This window comes from Oncorhynchus kisutch, unplaced genomic scaffold, assembly GCF_002021735.2.
Source record: "Oncorhynchus kisutch isolate 150728-3 unplaced genomic scaffold, Okis_V2 Okis03b-Okis08b_hom, whole genome shotgun sequence".
NCBI lineage: Eukaryota > Metazoa > Chordata > Actinopteri > Salmoniformes > Salmonidae > Oncorhynchus > Oncorhynchus kisutch.
In genome coordinates, this window is record NW_022261980.1 from 7,841,463 (window position 1) to 7,859,895 (window position 18,433).

Below are 18,433 nucleotides of genomic sequence, written 5' to 3' on the forward strand. Positions count from 1 at the left end.
TGACTAAACCACGTGTTCCAGTCCACGTTGCTACTGGCTGAACCAGACATATGACTAAACCACGTGTTCCAGTCCACGTTGCTACTGGCTGAACCAGACATATGACTAAACCACGTGGTCCAGTCCACGTTGCTACTGGCTGAACCAGACATATGACTAAACCACGTGTTCCAGTCCACGTTGTTACTGGCTGAACCAGACATATGACTAAACCACGTGTTCCAGTCCACGTTGCTACTGGCTGAACCAGACATATGACTAAACCACGTGTTCCAGTCCACGTTGCTACTGGCTGAACCAGACATATGACTAAACCACGTGTTCCAGTCCACGTTGCTACTGGCTGAACCAGACATATGACTAAACCACGTGGTCCAGTCCACGTTGTTACTGGCTGAACCAGACATATGACTAAACCACGTGTTCCAGTCCATGTTGCTACTGGCTGAACCAGACATATGACTAAACCACGTGTTCCAGTCCACGTTGCTACTGGCTGAACCAGACATATGACTAAACCACGTGTTCCAGTCCACGTTGCTACTGGCTGAACCAGACATATGACTAAACAACGTGTTCCAGTCCATGTTGCTACTGGCTGAACCAGACATATGACTAAACCACGTGTTCCAGTCCATGTTGCTACTGGCTGAACCAGACATATGACTAAACCACGTGTTACAGTCCACGTTGCTACTGGCTGAACCAGACATATGACTAAACCACGTGGTCCAGTCCACGTTGCTACTGGCTGAACCAGACATATGACTAAACCACGTGTTCCAGTCCACGTTGCTACTGGCTGAACCAGACATATGACTAAACCACGTGGTCCAGTCCACGTTGCTACTGGCTGAACCAGACATATGACTAAACCACGTGTTCCAGTCCACGTTGCTACTGGCTGAACCAGACATATGACTAAACCACGTGTTCCAGTCCACGTTGCTACTGGCTGAACCAGACATATGACTAAACCACGTGTTCCAGTCCACGTTGCTACTGGCTGAACCAGACATATGACTAAACCACGTGTTCCAGTCCATGTTGCTACTGGCTGAACCAGACATATGACTAAACCACGTGTTCCAGTCCATGTTGCTACTGGCTGAACCAGACATATGACTAAACCACGTGTTACAGTCCACGTTGCTACTGGCTGAACCAGACATATGACTAAACCACGTGTTCCAGTCCACGTTGCTACTGGCTGAACCAGACATATGACTAAACCACGTGGTCCAGTCCACGTTGCTACTGGCTGAACCAGACATATGACTAAACCACGTGGTCCAGCTGCACCATTTCTCACAATCAAAAAAGAAAAACAGTTTGATCCATCAGAGAGAAAAGTGCAAACAAACACATACATCATTATCTCAACAGTAGAGAGAGCAACAACCATGTTTCTTCATTATACAGTTTGGAGGAATTTGTGTTGTGTCATGTGCTCCCATCCTACTATGTGTAAAATCATTTTTTGAGGAGTGCTTGATATAATTCTATTAGCACCTTTGGGACTATTCCATTGGTTCCATTATACCAGGCAAACTAATCAAGCACAGCTCAGGTATAGTTTTCCTACCACCCAGAATGTGGCTCTATCCCAACAGCACTGAGAAAATCTGACCCAGCAGCCAGGACAGGGTGAGAGTAGCTACCAATTTGACACTAGACCTGTATGAGAAATTGTGTGTGTATCCAGCTCAAGATTCACCCTTCAACGAAAGATGGACAAGATGGATGATGCAATTTTGCAGGTCCAGAGCTCCTACCTGATCATCTGTATGTGTTGTGTGTGTGTGTGTCCATGTCTGTGCGTGTCCATGTCTGTGCGTGTCCATGTCTGTGTGTGTCCATGTCTGTGTGTGTCCATGTCTGTGCGTGTCCATGTCTGTGCGTGTCCATGTCTGTGCGTGTCCATGTCTGTGCGTGTCCATGTCTGTGCGTGTCCATGTCTGTGGGTGTCCATGTCCGTGTCTGTCCATATCTGTGCGTGTCCATGTCTGTGCGTGTCCATGTCTGTGCGTGTCCATGTCTGTGCGTGTGAGAGTGTAAGAGTGTGGGTGACCGTGTCCACCCTATATTGATCGCTGACCTCAGCGACGGGACGTGCGCTCGTTGCCACGGGAACGCCGGCCACAGGTCTTGCAGCACTGTGTCCGCACGGCGGGCAGGTGGCATCGGCCAAGCCACTGGAGGGTCTGACAGAAACGGAACGTGAGGCGGTCACGAAGACACGTGAGCCCTGAGAGAGACAGAGAGACACAGAGGCACAGAGAGAGTTATCTGTGAGACAATTCTGTATAATAAGGACACCAACAGCTTCTGCATAACTAAGTTCCCTTAATAGAAAAGATAATTGCTACATATGCCCTATAGAGACTGTGACCCAAGTCAGACTTTGTACTATGAAGAATGGATTTAAAAAGTTGAATAACAACACACTAGGACCACTGAGCCCCTTAAGTTCAAAGGTCACTGCTCAGATGACTCATAGGCATTCCTGCTCATGCTCTATTACCCTGTGCTCACAGAGGCGCGCTAACGAGGCTCACAGAAGCGCGCTAACAAAGGCTCACAGAGGCGCCTAACGAGGCTAACAGAGGTGCGCTAACGAGGCTAACAGAGGCGCGCTAATGAGGCTAACAGAGGCGCGCTAATGAGGCTAACAGAGGCGCGCTAATGAGGCTAACAGAGGCGCGCTAATGAGGCTAACAGAGGCGCGCTAGCGAGGCTCACAGAGGAGCACTAACAAGGCTCACAGAGGAGCACTAACAAGGCTCACAGAGGAGCACTAACAAGGCTCACAGAGGCGCGCTAACAAGGCTCACAGAGGCGTGCTAACGAGGGTTGTTTGTGTTATGAATGCTTGACAGGCTCCTTCAGGTCAGGGCACTGGGATGTCTGAATTCAACAGAGATGTGCACCATGGGGACAACAACTTAAAGCAATCTGAAAGGCACAGCTTTACAGCACTACAAAAGCACAGACACTAGCAACACTCATTAGATACAATATGTCAGAGTCATGGTTCACATTACATGTGTGGTGAGAATGTAACTATGTGATTGTGAAATAACCAAAATGCAAGCATGGTTTTCTCATATAGGGAAAGCTGAGAGGGACTTAACAGCATGACAACAACTTGCTACAGCCACAAATACCACTAGCGAAGCAGCACATGGTTCACATTACATGGATGTCATAAGAGTATGATGGAATGACACAACGAAACATGTCTTCATGATAACGGGATTGCTTCATTATAATGTGATTTGCTCAAGGCACAATATTATAATGACATTTCACAAGTTACATAATGAGAAACATCCTCATCATCATCACAGCCAAATCAGCTATTGTGCATTTTACAAGGTGATGAGGACTTTTCCTAATCTTTCATCACTAATGGTCTCAGACCTCCTTTGAGGAGTTAACCAGTCATCCAAGGTCACTTAAACAAGGTATAGCTAGTATGAGACGCTAACGATGCCAAATCACTATCATCTGTATGCATGATGTAATTAAGACAAATCCTATGCTAAAACATGCATGTAAAGCATATAGGGGCCTGATCTGAGACAGAGAGAAAGGGGACATTAAAGTCTGCTGAGGCCTCAGGCCTGGAATGTACCAGATCTTAGTGATAGTAGTGAGTGTTGCTGACGGTGTCCATTTTGACTGAGCATTACAGATCCTTTCAACAAAAACATACAAATGAAAGACACTTATGAGACATTAAAAGTGATGAAGAACAATATAGTTATGTGGTATATGTCCACATTCATCTGTGCTTTGGAAGGGAGATCAACCCTGTATGATTTTAACTTAGTAGAGTATATCTTCAGATCAAATCATACCTCGCTGTCAATGGGAAATGTAGACAAATACTGTATAATTAAAACATTTCAAATAATTCCCCTGAGAAATCTCAGATAAAAAAAATATAATGTGGGGTTTAATAACCAAATAATTTCCCCATCGGGTGCAAAATGATAAAGCTTGTGACTGTAGATAACCTTCTGTAATGGATGAAAACGGTTTTCAGCGCCTGCAGATGTATTATGGGAAGGATAGATTGAAGCCACGGTTGCCGAGGGAAAATGAGGGCAGAAGTTCTTTAGAATATTTATCCTCTCGCAGCACCATTAAAGCACATCAGTGAATATGAAATGGAAAAAGGAATACATTATTCAATTAATAAAACAATGCCAGAGGATTATTGAAAACTAACAGAAATAAAAACAATAATGAGCTACACTGTGCTCTCAGGCAGTCCTGAAGAGGCTCTCTTTTCCAGTCTACAGTAAGATTTATCTTTCATTTTTTTCAACTGATAATGCAAGGCCAGATCTTAGTGATTAGAATCACAATGACAATTGAAGACATTTGTTGTGGATTAGTTACTTGAAATAGCAATATATTACATATGACATACTTTACAATATTACTTTGAATGGAAAGTAAAGCGTTATATTACTAGTGACTCATAAAAATGTATCAGTTTACGTAACACGCTACCTTTGTAACATTATCCCCAACAAGGATATGTCCTTAGAAGTAGAGACGAGGATGTTGAGTTATTGGGAGATTGTGCATGATTGAAAAATGAATAGTAAGCGATGGAGTTGTCTTCTTGAGTGCTACATGAACATTGTGATGAATCTGTAACCAATTCGGTTTAAATTGCCAACTAAAAACAAGGCCAGCAATGATGGGAAAGTGCAATGGAATGAATCTATCGTAAGCTATTATATACAGTTAGGAACTCTTCATAGGACCATTCTGTAACAAAGTCAAGTTGAGATGGTCTTGAGCTCTACCGTACACAAAGAGAGATCTCAGCAGTTTTTCAGAGTGTTCACCATAGTCTGTTAAAACCAAACTCTCAGCATCTGTATTAGAAATGACTTCATTGTTCCACTGCCTTTATCATCCCACAGCAGGGGAGTGGAGGGAAGGATTTAACTGAAGCCTTCCTCTTCTGTTCTCTGCCTCATTCTCCTAAACCTCAAGTGGTGCTCTGGGGGCAGGACTGCCTGAGAACCAGGAGCTGAGAGGAAGGTGAGTCTCGGTAAGCTAGCATAGAGATTGAAAGGAAGGTGAGTCTGGGTGAGTTAGCGTAGCAACAGAGGAAGGTGAGTCTGGGTGAGCTAGCATAGAGATTGAAAGGAAGGTGAGTCTGGGTTAGTGTAGTGTCTGAGTTAGTGTAGCGACTGAGAGGAAGGTGAGTCTGTGTGAGTTAGCATAGTGACTGAGAGGAAGGTGAGTCTGGGTGAGTTAGCGTAGTGACAGAGGAAGGTGAGTCTGGGTGAGCTAGCATAGAGATTGATAGGAAGGTGAGTCTGGGTGAGTTAGCGTAGTGACAGAGGAAGGTGAGTCTGGGTGAGCTAGCATAGAGATTGATAGGAAGGTGAGTCTGGGTGAGTTAGCGTAGCAACTGAGATGAAGGTGAATCTGGGCAAGTAAGCGTAGCAACTGAGAGGATGGTGAGTCTGGGCAAGTTATCGTAGCGACTGAGAGGATGGTGAGTCTAGGCAAGTTAGCGTAGCGACTGAGAGGATGGTGAGTCTGGGCAAGTTAGCGTAGCGACAGAGGATGGTGAGTCTGGGTGAGTTTTTAAAATATATATATATTTTTACCCCTTTTTCTCCCCAATTTCAAATCAAACTTTATTTGTCACATGCACCAAATACAACAAGTGTAGACTTTTCCATGAAATGCTTACTTATAAGCTCTTAACCAACAGTGCAGTTCAAGAAGAAGAAAATATTTACCAAGTAGACTAAAATAAAAAGTAATAGTAAAAAGTAACACAATAAGAATAACAATAACGAGGCTATATACAGTGGAAGGTGAGTCCGGATGAGCTAGAGTAGCAACAGAGGAAGGTGAGTTTGGATGAGTTAGAGTAGCGACTGGGAGGAAGGTGAGTCTGGATGAGCTAGAGTAGCAACAGAGGAAGGTGAGTCTGGATGAGCTAAGCATAGCAAACAGTGGAAGGTGAGTTTGGATGAGTTAGAGTAGCGACTGGGAGGAAGGTGAGTCTGGATGAGCTAAGCATAGCAACAGTGGAAGGTGAGTCTGGATGAGCTAGCGTAGCGACAGTGGAAGGTGAGTCTGGATGAGCTAGCGTAGCGTCAGTGGAAGGTGAGTTTGGATGAGTTAGAGTAGCGACTGGGAGGAAGGTGAGTCTGGATGAGCTAGCGTAGCGACAGAGGAAGGTGAGTCTGGATGAGCTAGCGTAGCGACAGTGGAAGGTGAGTCTGGATGAGCTAGCGTAGCGACAGTGGAAGGTGAGTCTGGATGAGCTAGCGTAGCGACAGAGGAAGGTGAGTCTGGATGAGCTAGCGTAGCGACAGTGGAAGGTGAGTCTGGATGAGCTAGCGTAGCGACAGTGGAAGGTGAGTCTGGATGAGCTAGCGTAGCGACAGTGGAAGGTGAGTCTGGATGAGTTGCTGCAGGTGCTGAATAAAAACAAGACATGATTGTGTGAATAAAAGCAGACAGGATACACACACACACAAACAGTCACCGAGAAGCAAAGCTTTATTTTTAGACATGACTCACCTTTGTCAGCAGCAATTGGCGTGGAGGTATCCTGTCTACAGTGTGCTTTAAGTGTGCTCAAAGCTTCCTTCTCCAGTCAAATTCTAATATTGCTGTAAAGCTAGGTAGCGAGACCCCCCAGAGAGCTGGGTTGTTATCATATTAAACCCAGGAAGAGCATTAGAAATTGAAATAAATATGCCTTTCTTGGCACAGACCATTTGCTGAAACTATTCTAGGAACTGGAGTCATTTGTAATGCTGAGATTCCAACATCACTGCCATCCTGAGTTGACTCCTTGCTTAAATTAAAAAGTCCAGGGTATTATATTGTACATTTCACCAAATATCTCACAACAAGCAAATCTCATTGCACACTAATTAGCTAGAGGAGCCATGTTTTTTCCCTCACTGGACAGCTGGTAAGTACGTTTCAAGTTTGGAAATCTAACCCACCAGAGCCCAACAGCAAGAACATTCAGGACAAAATATTCAAAACACACACAAACAATAACCAGCAATGAAGTGGTGGTATACGAACATATCAGTGCCTCATGAATCTGAATCATGGTAGATGAGCCATCTTAAATGGGGAATTCTAGGTGAATGTCAAGGTCAAGATAGTAGTCAAGGGGGAGATAGTGGCTGTAGTAGTTAGTATATTCTGTTCCCATATGGTTTCATCAGCCAGCTTCACAATACACAGTGATAGGAATAAAGAAAACGCAGTATATTGTGAAGCGAGATCGACTGAAGCATGTGGGACAGAATACGCCGGCTGCAGGCTTTCTATCTATCTACTCTGACACACATCCAAGACATACAATATACAGTACTTTATTCCATTTTAAAATGATGAATATCTAACAAATCACAAAAAACATACAAAGAGCATCTTGCTCTAATAAAACAGTATACAGCCAATCTTGAGCTAATAAACAGCGAGATGAACTCCGGTTGTTCACACTTCTACAAGTTAGGAACAAGAACATTATTGTGTCAAATGTTCCAACTAAGACGGCACCACAGAACTCTTCCACATACAGTAATCCTCCTACTGTACTTCATCATTGAACAGACATGGGCGCGCGCAAAGTACTTAACAATCCGCCTCACTGTCTTTCGCCCCTACTGTAGCTGGGGGCTGGAAGACAAGCCATGGCTTGAGAGCATTCAGTCAAGTCCACTACCCTCCTGTCTTAACCAGCTCCACCACAGAGGGTTCAGTCAAGTCCACTACCCTCCTGACTTAACCAACTCCACCACAGAGGGTTCAGTCAAGTCCACTACCCTCCTGTCTTAACCAGCTCCACCACAGAGGGTTCAGTCAAGTCCACTACCCTCCTGACTTAACCAACTCCACCACAGAGGGTTCAGTCAAGTCCACTACCCTCCTGGCTTAACCAACTCCACCACAGAGGGTTCAGTCGAGTCCACTACCCTCCTGTCTTAACCAGCTCCACCACAGAGGGTTCAGTCAAGTCCACTACCCTCCTGTCTTAACCAGCTCCACCACAGAGGGTTCAGTCAAGTCCACTACCCTCCTGTCTTAACCAACTCCACCACAGAGGGTACAGTCGAGTCCACTACCCTCCTGTCTTAACCAGCTCCACCACAGAGGGTACAGTTGAGTCCACTACCCTCCTGTCTTAACCAGCTCCACCACAGAGGGTACAGTCGAGTCCACTACCCTCCTGTCTTAACAGGCAGCTCCACCACAAAGGGTTCAGTCAAGTCCACTACCCTCCTGTCTTAACCAGCAGCTCTACCACAGAGGGTTCAGTCAAGTCCACTATCCTCCTGTCTTAACCAGCTCCACCACAGAGAAACCAATTCATCTCTCAGTCCTCAGAAGCTTCTGTCAGCGCAACATAATTTCCATATGCTGCCCCAGATCACAGAGCGCCCTAACATCACAGGGGTCAGAGGTCACAGCTGAAGTGCTATCCCGCACTGTTTCCTGCACCCCTCCCCCTCACCACCTCCCCTTCTCATGGTATGATCCACTCCCCCACTAACCGTCCAACCCCTCCCACATGGAACAACATGACAGTACACAGAGAGAGGGGGGAGACAGGCACATCCTGTAGGCCTGCTTGATGTGGACTTCCTCTGGCTTTCCACTCTCAAACTGTACTGGAAGCAGCAGTATCCATGGACTATTATAGCACCGGGGGGAAATTTGAAGCAACTGGAACCTCTTGTTCACAGACCTCGTACTCTCGTCCCACGCCACTGTACTGTACCGTATCCTCTTCACAGTGACTGAATATAACCCAGGGTTTATTAGATGTACTACTGGGGCATGACTCCGGGAGAGACGGGATGACCTCATTCACATTGGAAATGCAGGCCAGTAGACCAGGGAGAGGTTGGACCTGGCAAGAGGATCACAACGCATTGGTTTAAAGCTACATCAACAACAGTGTTATAATTTCCTCAACAACAACCATGATGAAAAATACTCACCAACCTACTTTTCCTGACTAAAACACAATAACTATTACAAATTAATTTTAGTAGATGAAAATGTAACGAGACGAGAATTCCACATGAAACTATTGGACATTTAATTTGATATGAAATGTGCACATGATGGAAGTTACAAGAAGCCTAATGTCACGCCCTGACCTTAGAGATCCTTTTTGTTCTCTATGTTTGGTTAGGTCAGCGTGTGACTCGGGTGGGAAAGTCTATGTTCTCTATTTCTTGGTTTTTGGCCGCGTGTGGTTCCCAATCAGAGGCAGCTGTCTATCGTTGTCTCTGATTGGAGATCACATATAAGTTGTCATTTTCCTTTTGGGTTTTGTGGGATCTTGTTTTCTGTTTAGTGTCTATCAATTCCAACTTTAAATCTCAAACTTTCTACCGAACCTGTCTGTGTGTGCTCAGGGGAAAAGCGCTTTGGAGAGGGAGCTGTGGGGTTTGGAACTCCTAGCCGGCCTGTCGGTCTGTCTGGATCAATGAGTCTCTCCTTGGACAGGGGCTTCCCCAGAGTACCCCTCATTACTGACTTGTGGAAGCTGCCCAGCGCTGTCAACTTTCACACAGAGAGAGAGACAGAGAGGGGGGGTGGGGGGGTTGACAGAGAGAGAGAAATTAGAGCGAAATAAGAGAGAGGTGTGACAATTAGAGGAGAAGAAGAGAAAGTGAGATTGGGATACACACCACTACTCACTGAGTTCACTGAGACTCAAGGCTTTGCACTAAGTCACAGCCCACTGCACACATCAGGCTGCAAAGAATTTTCACCTTCCCCCTTGCCTGGCAGCCTCCCCTCACTGTCCATAGTAATTTTTATTTAAAAAAATAAATAAAAATGTTACCTTTATTTAACTAGGCAAGTCAGTTAAGTACAAATTCTTATTTTGAATGACGGCCTAGGAACAGTGGGTTAACTGTCTGTTCAGGGGCAGAACGACAGATTTGTACCTTGTCAGGGAGGGAAGCCTGAAGCATAATGAGGGATACCTGAAGAATTATGAGGGATGCCTGAAGCATAATGAGGGAAGCCTGAATCATAATAAGGGAAGCATGAAGCATTAGTGTTGGAAGCCTGAAGCATTAGTGTTGGAAGCCTGAAGCATTAGGGTTGGAAGCCTGAAGCATTAGGGTAGGATCCTGAAGCATAAGGGAGGGAAGCCTATTATTATTTGACCATGCTGGTCATTTATGAACATTTGAACATCTTGGCCATGTTCTGTTATAATCTCCACCTGGCACAGCCAGAAGAGGACTGGCCACCCCACATAGCCTGGTTCCTCTCTAGGTTTCTTCCTAGGTTTTGGCCTTTCTAAGGAGTTTTTCCTAGCCACCGTGCTTCTACACCTGCATTGATTGCTGTTTGGGGTTTTAGGCTGAGTTTCTGTACAGCACTTTGTGATATCAGTTGATGTACGAAGGGCTTTATAAATACATTTGATTTGATTTTCTGAAGCATAAGGAAGGGAAGCCTGAAGCATTAGGGTTGGAAGCCTGAAGCATTAGGGAGGGAAGCCTGAAGCATAAGGGAGGGAAGCCTGAAGCATAAGGGAGGGAAGCCTGAAGCATAAGGGAGGGAAGCCTGAAGCATCATGGAGGGAAGCCTGAAGCATAATGAGGGAAGCCTGACGCATAATGAGGGAAGCCTGAATCATAATGAGGGACGCCTGAATCATAATGAGGGAAGCCTGGCGCATAATGGAGGGAAGCCTGGCGCATAATGGAGGGAAACCTGGCGCATAATGGAGGGAAACCTGAAGCATAATGGATGGAAGCCTGAAGCATAATGAGGGAAGCCTGAAGCATAATGAGGGAAGCCTGAAGCATAATGGATGGAAGCCTGAAGCATAATGAGGGAAGCCTGAAGCATAATGGAGGGATGCCTGAAGCATAATGGATGGAAGCCTGAAGCATAATGAGGGAAGCCTGAAGCATAATGAGGGAAGCCTGACGCATAATGATAGAAGCCTGAAGCATTAGGAAGGGAATCCTGAAGCATAATGAGGGAAGCCTGAAGCATTAGGAAGGGAAGCCTGAAGTATACACTGATTTCCCTGTTGCTGTAAGTGGATTATAGATGAGAAATGTAACTGTTTATCACATGCTGGCTCATGCTTTACCTCTGTCTTCTTCACTATGTAGCGCGCACACACACACACACACACCATACCACACTTCCTGTTTGAAGCATGAGAGCGAAGTTTGACGGAAATGGCCTTTTAAATTGTATTTTATTTTGTTTTATTCTTAGCCCCTTATTGACTAGTCCTTCTGTCTGCTTATATGATTCACATGGTAGAGAGGGGGCTACAGCAGAATGAATTACTTTCCACCAGAGAAGCTCCATTAATGGCCCCTACCACGTGTATCAGACAGGTGGACACGTGTGATAACACAGACCTGCTCAGTGCCAATCCAACCAGGTTGATAGATGTTTTTCTATAAGCTTTTGTCTGTCTTATTAGCCTTTTCTCCTGGGTGTTCCAGGCAGAGAAACCACATGAATTCTCTGTTATGAACTATTTCATCCAAGGTCCTGTAATAGAATGTGAAGAACTGAGGCTTTGTGTGGACTGGTCCAATTTGAGGGAAGAAACACTGATGGGGTCTTTCATCTGGCTCTATACAGGGCTAATGGAAGAACAAGGCACAGTGTATTCACTGCACCAGCAGCACTACCATAGAAGACACCTGATGTTCACTCAAACTGTTATTGAGTCAGTGAGAGGCGATGTTGTGAGCATATGAACATACTGCCCTACTTTTGTTCATGGTGTGGAGCACTTCAGTGGAGGACAGAGCTTTTACAAATGTTACATAAAACGGTCACCACACCAGTATTCTTTAGTATTCTTCAAATCAGGTTGCTATTGTTATTAGATGTGTTATAGCGCTGCTTATGTAGTATGAACAAACCATAATGAGATTCATGCGCCCACCAGTACCCCCCAGTCAGTCAGTACCAGTACCTCCCAGTCCGTCAGTACCAGTATCCCCCAGTCAGTCAGTACCAGTACCTCCCAGTCCGTCAGTACCAGTATCCCCCAGTCAGTCAGTACCAGTACCTCCCAGTCCGTCAGTACCAGTATCCCCCAGTCAGTCAGTACCAGTACCTCCCAGTCCGTCAGTACCAGTATCCCCCAGTCAGTCAGTACCAGTACCTCCCAGTCCGTCAGTACCAGTATCCCCCAGTCAGTCAGTACCAGTATCCCCCCAGTCAGTCAGTACCAGTATCCCCCCAGCCAGTCAGTCAGTACCAGTACCTCCCAGTCAGTCAGTACCAGTATCCCCCAGTCGGTGAGTACCAGTATCCCCCAGTCAGTCAGTACCAGTACCCCCCAGTCAGTCAGTACCAGTACCCCCCAGTCAGTCAGTACCAGTACCTCCCAGTCAGTCAGTACCAGAACCCCCCAGTCAGTCAGTACCAGGACCCCCCAGTTAGTCAGTACCAGTATCCCCCAGTCCGTCAGTACCAAGACTCCCCCAGTCCGTCAGTACCAGTATCCCCCAGTCAGTCTGAAGATTGGCATGCCAGGCAGTGACATGGACATACTCTGGGGATTGTACGTTTCTGTTTCTGGGTAACAAAGGTATGGGAGAGACCCTGGACTGGTTCTCTCCCATAAGACCTTGATGGCGTGACACACCTGACACTTTGTAAAGCACAGGTACACACACTTCCCTCTGGGGGGGATAGCCATGACACTTACATGCATGAATACACAGAGACACACATTCGCATGCATGAACACATAGACACACACACTCACATGCATGAACACATAGACACACACACTCACATGCATGAACACATAGACACACACACTCACATGCATGAACACATAGACACACACACTCACATGCATGAACACACATGAATGAACGTACGCACGCATGGACCCATTCCATATAGACCAGATAGTATCAGGTCATATAGACCTGAGAGTATCAGTACCCGATCCCATTTGAATCAAATCAAAGTTTATTTGTCACGTGCGCCGAATACAACAGGTATTTACAGTGAAATGCTACTTAAAGGCTCTAACCAATTGAGCAAAAAAAAAGGTATATGTGTGTGTGTGTGTGTGTGTGTAGGTAAGTAAAGAAATAAAACAACAGTAAAAAGACATTTGAAACTAACAGTAGCACGGCTATATACAGACACCTGTTAGTCAGGCTCATTAAGGTAGTATGTACATGTAGGTACCGTTAAAGTGACTATGCATATATGATGAACTGAGAGTAGCAGTAGCGTAAAAAGAGGGGTTGGCGGGTGGTGGGACACAATGCACATAGCTAGGTTAGCCAATGTGCGGGAGCACTGGTTGGTCGGGCCAATTGAGGTAGTAAAAACTGTTGAGAAGCCTTTTGGTCCTAGACTTGGCACTGCGATACAGCTTGCCATGCGGTAGTAGAGAGAACAGTCTATGACGGGTGGCTGGGGTCTTTCCAATTTTTAGGGCCTTCCTCTGACACCGCCTGGTGTAGAGGTCCTGGATGGCAGGCAGGTTTGCCCCAGTGATGTGCTGGGCCGTACCCACTACCCTCTGAAGTGCCTTGCGGTCAGAGGCCGAGCAATTTCCGTACCAGGCAGTGATGAAACCGGTCTCGATGTTGCAGCGGCAGAACCTTTTGAGGATCCTGCCACACCCTGCCACATCCGACGAGCATCGGAGCCAGTGTAGTATGATTCATTCTTAGCCCTGTATTGACGATTTGCGTGTTTGATGGTTCGTCGCAGGGCATAGTGGGATTTCTTGTAAGCTTCCAGGTTAGAGTCCCGCCCCTTGAAAGCGGCAGCTCTACCCTTTAGCTCAGTGCGAATGTTGCCTGTAATCCATGGCTTCTGGTTGGCTCCATGGCTTCTGGTTGCCGGCTTCTGGTTGCCAGCAGCATACCACCCTGCATACCACTGCTGGCTTGCTTCTGAAACTAAGCAAGGTTGGTCCTGGTCAGTCCCTGGATGGGAGACCAGATGCTGCTGGAAGTGGTGTTGGAGGGCCAGGAGGGGGCACTCTTTCCTCTGGTCTAAAAAATACCACAATGCCTCCAATGATTGGGGACACTACCCTGTGTAGGGTGCCGTCTTTCGGATGGGATGTTAAACGGGTGTCCTGACTCTCTGAGGTCATTAAAGATCCCATGGCACTTATCGTAAGAGTAGGGGTGTTAAGCCCGGTGTCCTGGCTAAATTCCCAATCTGGCCCTCAAACCATCACAGTCACCTAATAATCCCCAGTTTACAATTGGCTCATTCATCCCCCTCCTCTCCCCTGTAACTATTCCCCAGGTCGTTGCTGTAAATGAGAACGTGCTCTCAGTCAACTTACCTGGTAAAATAACAAATAAAATAAAATGTACGTACAGTCACTGTGTGGACGACATCCTCAATGCACATATTGATAAAGCCAGTGACTGATGTGGTGTATTCCTTAGTCATCGGAAAAATCCCGGAACATGTTCCAGTCTGTGATAGCAAAACAGTCCTGTAGTTTAGCATCTGCTTCATCTGACCACTTTTTTATAGACTGGTGCTTCCTGCTTTCATTTTTGCCTGTAAGCAGGAATCAGGAGGATAGAGTTGTAGTCGGATTTACCAAATGGAGGGCGAGGGAGAGCTTTGTATGTGTCTCTGTGCGTGGAGTACAGGTGATCTAGAATTTTTTCCCCCTCTGGTTGCACATTTAACATGTTGATAGAGATTTGGTAGAAGTGATTTAAGTTTCCCTGCATTAAAGTCTCCGGCCACTAGGAGCGCCGCCTCTGGGTGAGTGGTTTCCTGTTTTCTTATTTCCTTATACAGCTGACTGAGTGCGGTCTTAGTGCCAGCATCTGTCTGTGGTGGTTAATAAACAGCCACGAAAAGTATAGCTGAGAACTCTCTAGGCAAGTAGTGTGGCCTGCAATTTATCACAATATACTCTACTTCAGGCGAGCAAAATCTAGAGACTTCCTTAGATTTTGTGCACCAGCTGTTGTTTATGCACAGACCGCCCCCAGCTCTTCTTACCGGAGTGTGCTGTTCTATCCTGACGGTGCAGCATATATCCCGCTAGCTGAATATCCATGTCGTCATTCAGCCACGATTCCGTGAAACATAGGATATTACAGTTTTTGATGTCCCGTTGGTAGGATATTCGTGATCGTACCTCGTCTAATTTATTGTCCAATGTTTGCACGTTGGCGAGTACTATTGAGTACTACGTTGCCGTCAATAGTACTCGCCAACGGCAGCTTTCCTACTCGCCTTCTGCAGGTCCTGACAAGGCATCCGGCTCTTCGTCCTCTGTACCTGCGTCGCTTCCTCTTGCGAATAACTGGGATGTCGGCCCTGCCAGATGTTTGGGGAATATCATGTGAGTCTTGCTTGTTGTTGAATATTTTTTTGTCTAATCTGAGGTGAGTGATCGCTGTCCTGATATCCAGAAGCTCTTTGTCTAATCTGAGGTGAGTGATCTCTGTCCTGATATCCAGAAGCTCTTAGTCTAATCTGAGGTGAGTGATCGCTGTCCTGATTTCCAGAAGCTCTTAGTCTAATCTGAGGTGAGTGATCGCTGTCCTGATTTCCAGAAGCGCTTTGTCTAATCTGAGGTGAGTGATCGCTGTCCTGATTTCCAGAAGCTCTTTGTCTAATCCGAGGTGAGTGATCGCTGTCCTGATTTCCAGAAGCTCTTTGTCTAATCCGAGGTGAGTGATCGCTGTCCTGATTTCCAGAAGCTCTTTGTCTAATCTGATGTGAGTGATCGCTGTCCTGATTTCCAGAAGCTCTTTGTCTAATCTGAGGTGAGTGATCGCTGTCCTGATATCCAGAAGCTCTTTGTCTAATCTGAGGTGAGTGATCGCTGTCCTGATATCCAGAAGCTCTTTGTCTAATCTGAGGTGAGTGATCGCTGTCCTGATTTCCAGAAGCTCTTTGTCTAATCTGAGGTGAGTGATCGCTGTCCTGATTTCCAGAAGCTCTTTGTCTAATCTGAGGTGAGTGATCGCTGTCCTGATATCCAGAAGCTCTTTGTCTAATCTGATGTGAGTGATCGCTGTCCTGATTTCCAGAAGCTCTTTGTCTAATCCGAGGTGAGTGATCGCTGTCCTGATATCCAGAAGCTCTTTGTCTAATCTGAGGTGAGTGATCGCTGTCCTGATTTCCAGAAACTCTTTGTCTAATCTGAGGTGAGTGATCGCGGTCCTGATTTCCAGAAACTCTTTGTCTAACCCGAGGTGAGTGATCGCTGTCCTGATTTCCAGAAGCTCTTTGTCTAATCTGAGGTGAGTGATCGCTGTCCTGATTTCCAGAAGCTCTTTGTCTAATCTGAGGTGAGTGATCGCTGTCCTGATTTCCAGAAGCTCTTTGTCTAATCTGATGTGAGTGATCGCTGTCCTGATTTCCAGAAGCTCTTTGTCTAATCCGAGGTGAGTGATCGCTGTCCTGATATCCAGAAGCTCTTTGTCTAATCTGAGGTGAGTGATCGCTGTCCTGATTTCCAGAAGCTCTTTGTCTAATCTGAGGTGAGTGATCGCTGTCCTGATTTCCAGAAGCTCTTTGTCTAATCTGAGGTGAGTGATCGCTGTCCTGATATCCAGAAGCTCTTTGTCTAATCTGATGTGAGTGATCGCTGTCCTGATTTCCAGAAGCTCTTTGTCTAATCCGAGGTGAGTGATCGCTGTCCTGATATCCAGAAGCTCTTTGTCTAATCTGAGGTGAGTGATCGCTGTCCTGATTTCCAGAAACTCTTTGTCTAATCTGAGGTGAGTGATCGCGGTCCTGATTTCCAGAAACTCTTTGTCTAACCCGAGGTGAGTGATCGCTGTCCTGATTTCCAGAAGCTCTTTGTCTAATCTGAGGTGAGTGATCGCTGTCCTGATTTCCAGAAGCTCTTTGTCTAATCTGAGGTGAGTGATCGCTGTCCTGATATCCAGAAGCTCTTTGTCTAATCTGATGTGAGTGATCGCTGTCCTGATTTCCAGAAGCTCTTTGTCTAATCCGAGGTGAGTGATCGCTGTCCTGATATCTAGAAGCTCTTTGTCTAATCTGAGGTGAGTGATCGCTGTCCTGATTTCCAGAAACTCTTTGTCTAATCTGAGGTGAGTGATCACTGTCCTGATTTCCAGAAGCTCTTTTCTACCTTAAAATACAGTTGCAGAAACATTATGTACAAAATAAGTTACAAATAACGCAAAACCCCCCGCATAATAGCACAATTGGTTGGGCGCCCGTAAAACTGCTGCCATTTCTTCCGGCGCCATTTTATACGAGTGATCCGAGTGATGGAAGCAGCAGAAAAGTATCATTTTAAGCTAAAAAAATGTATTAGCAAGGAGAGAGAGAGAGATGCCGCTCTAGCAGGCGGGGGAGCGGCTGCACTGTGAATGAATGACACGGAGAGCAGCAAGGGGGGAGGGAAAGATGAGAGACTGCAACCAACCAAGCCGAGTCACGCTATACTAGGCTAATAGCTGCCATAGCTAGATTTTTTTATCATCAAATATGATTGCATAGTACATGTCTTGACGGCATCAAACAGGGCAAAGCTAGTTAAGCGAGCTAACATTAGCTAGATAGGCTAATTGAGGCTGCAATGAATGTGCTTTTCTCAGTTACAAATAACAACAACACCATTCAGAATATAAAGTAGCCGCCTACCTGTTGACTCTTGGTCGTTGTAGCCCATCCTTTTCCTTTAACTTTCATTTTAATTACATCTTCCACTGATTAGACATCTCCTAACCCCTAAGTGGGCTCTCGAGTGGTGCAGTGGTCTAAGGCACTGCATCTCAGTGCAAGAGGCGTCACTACAGACCCTGGTTTAAATCCAGGCTGTATCACATCCGGACGTGATTGGGAGTCCCATAGGGCAGTGCACAAATGGCCCATCGTCGCCGGATTTGGCCGGGGTAGGCCATTGTAAATAAGAATTTGCTCTTAACTGACTTGCCTACTTAAATAAGTAACTTTTTCCACACACAGAATCTCTATGCCGCTTTGATGACTTTGATGAAATGTACATACATTTAGCTTGGAGTCATTAAAATGAGTTTTTCAACCACTCCACAAATTTCTTGTTAACAAACTATAGTTTTGGCAAGTCGGTTAGGACATTTGTGCATGACATTTGTGCAAGTCATTTTCCCAATAATTGTTTACAGATAGATTATTTCACTTATAATTCACTGTATCACAATTCCAGTGGTTCAGAAGTTTGCATCCACTAAGTTGACTGTGCCTTTAAACAGCTTGGAAAATTCCAGAAAATTATGTCATGGCTTTAGAAGCTTCTGATTGGCTAATTAACATCATTTGAGTCAATTGGAGGTTTACCTGTGGATGTATTTCAAGGCCTACCTTCAAACACAGTGCCTCTTTGCTTGACATCATGGGAAAATCAAAAGATATCAGCCAAGACCTC

General features: G+C 45.7%; 1 protein-coding gene across 1 annotated transcript in view; it reads right to left on the reverse strand.

Moving 5' to 3' along the window:
* Nucleotides 1–1,973: 1,973 nt before the first annotated feature.
* Nucleotides 1,974–18,433, reverse strand: part of adamts7 (a disintegrin-like and metallopeptidase (reprolysin type) with thrombospondin type 1 motif, 7) — a 175,357-nt gene continuing 158,897 nt past the window's right edge. Inside the window, exon 24 of the mRNA XM_031812698.1 lies at nucleotides 1,974–2,248. Coding sequence (XP_031668558.1) covers nucleotides 2,100–2,248 — 149 coding nt within the window. The 3' untranslated portion in view covers nucleotides 1,974–2,099. The remainder of the gene's footprint in view (nucleotides 2,249–18,433) is intronic.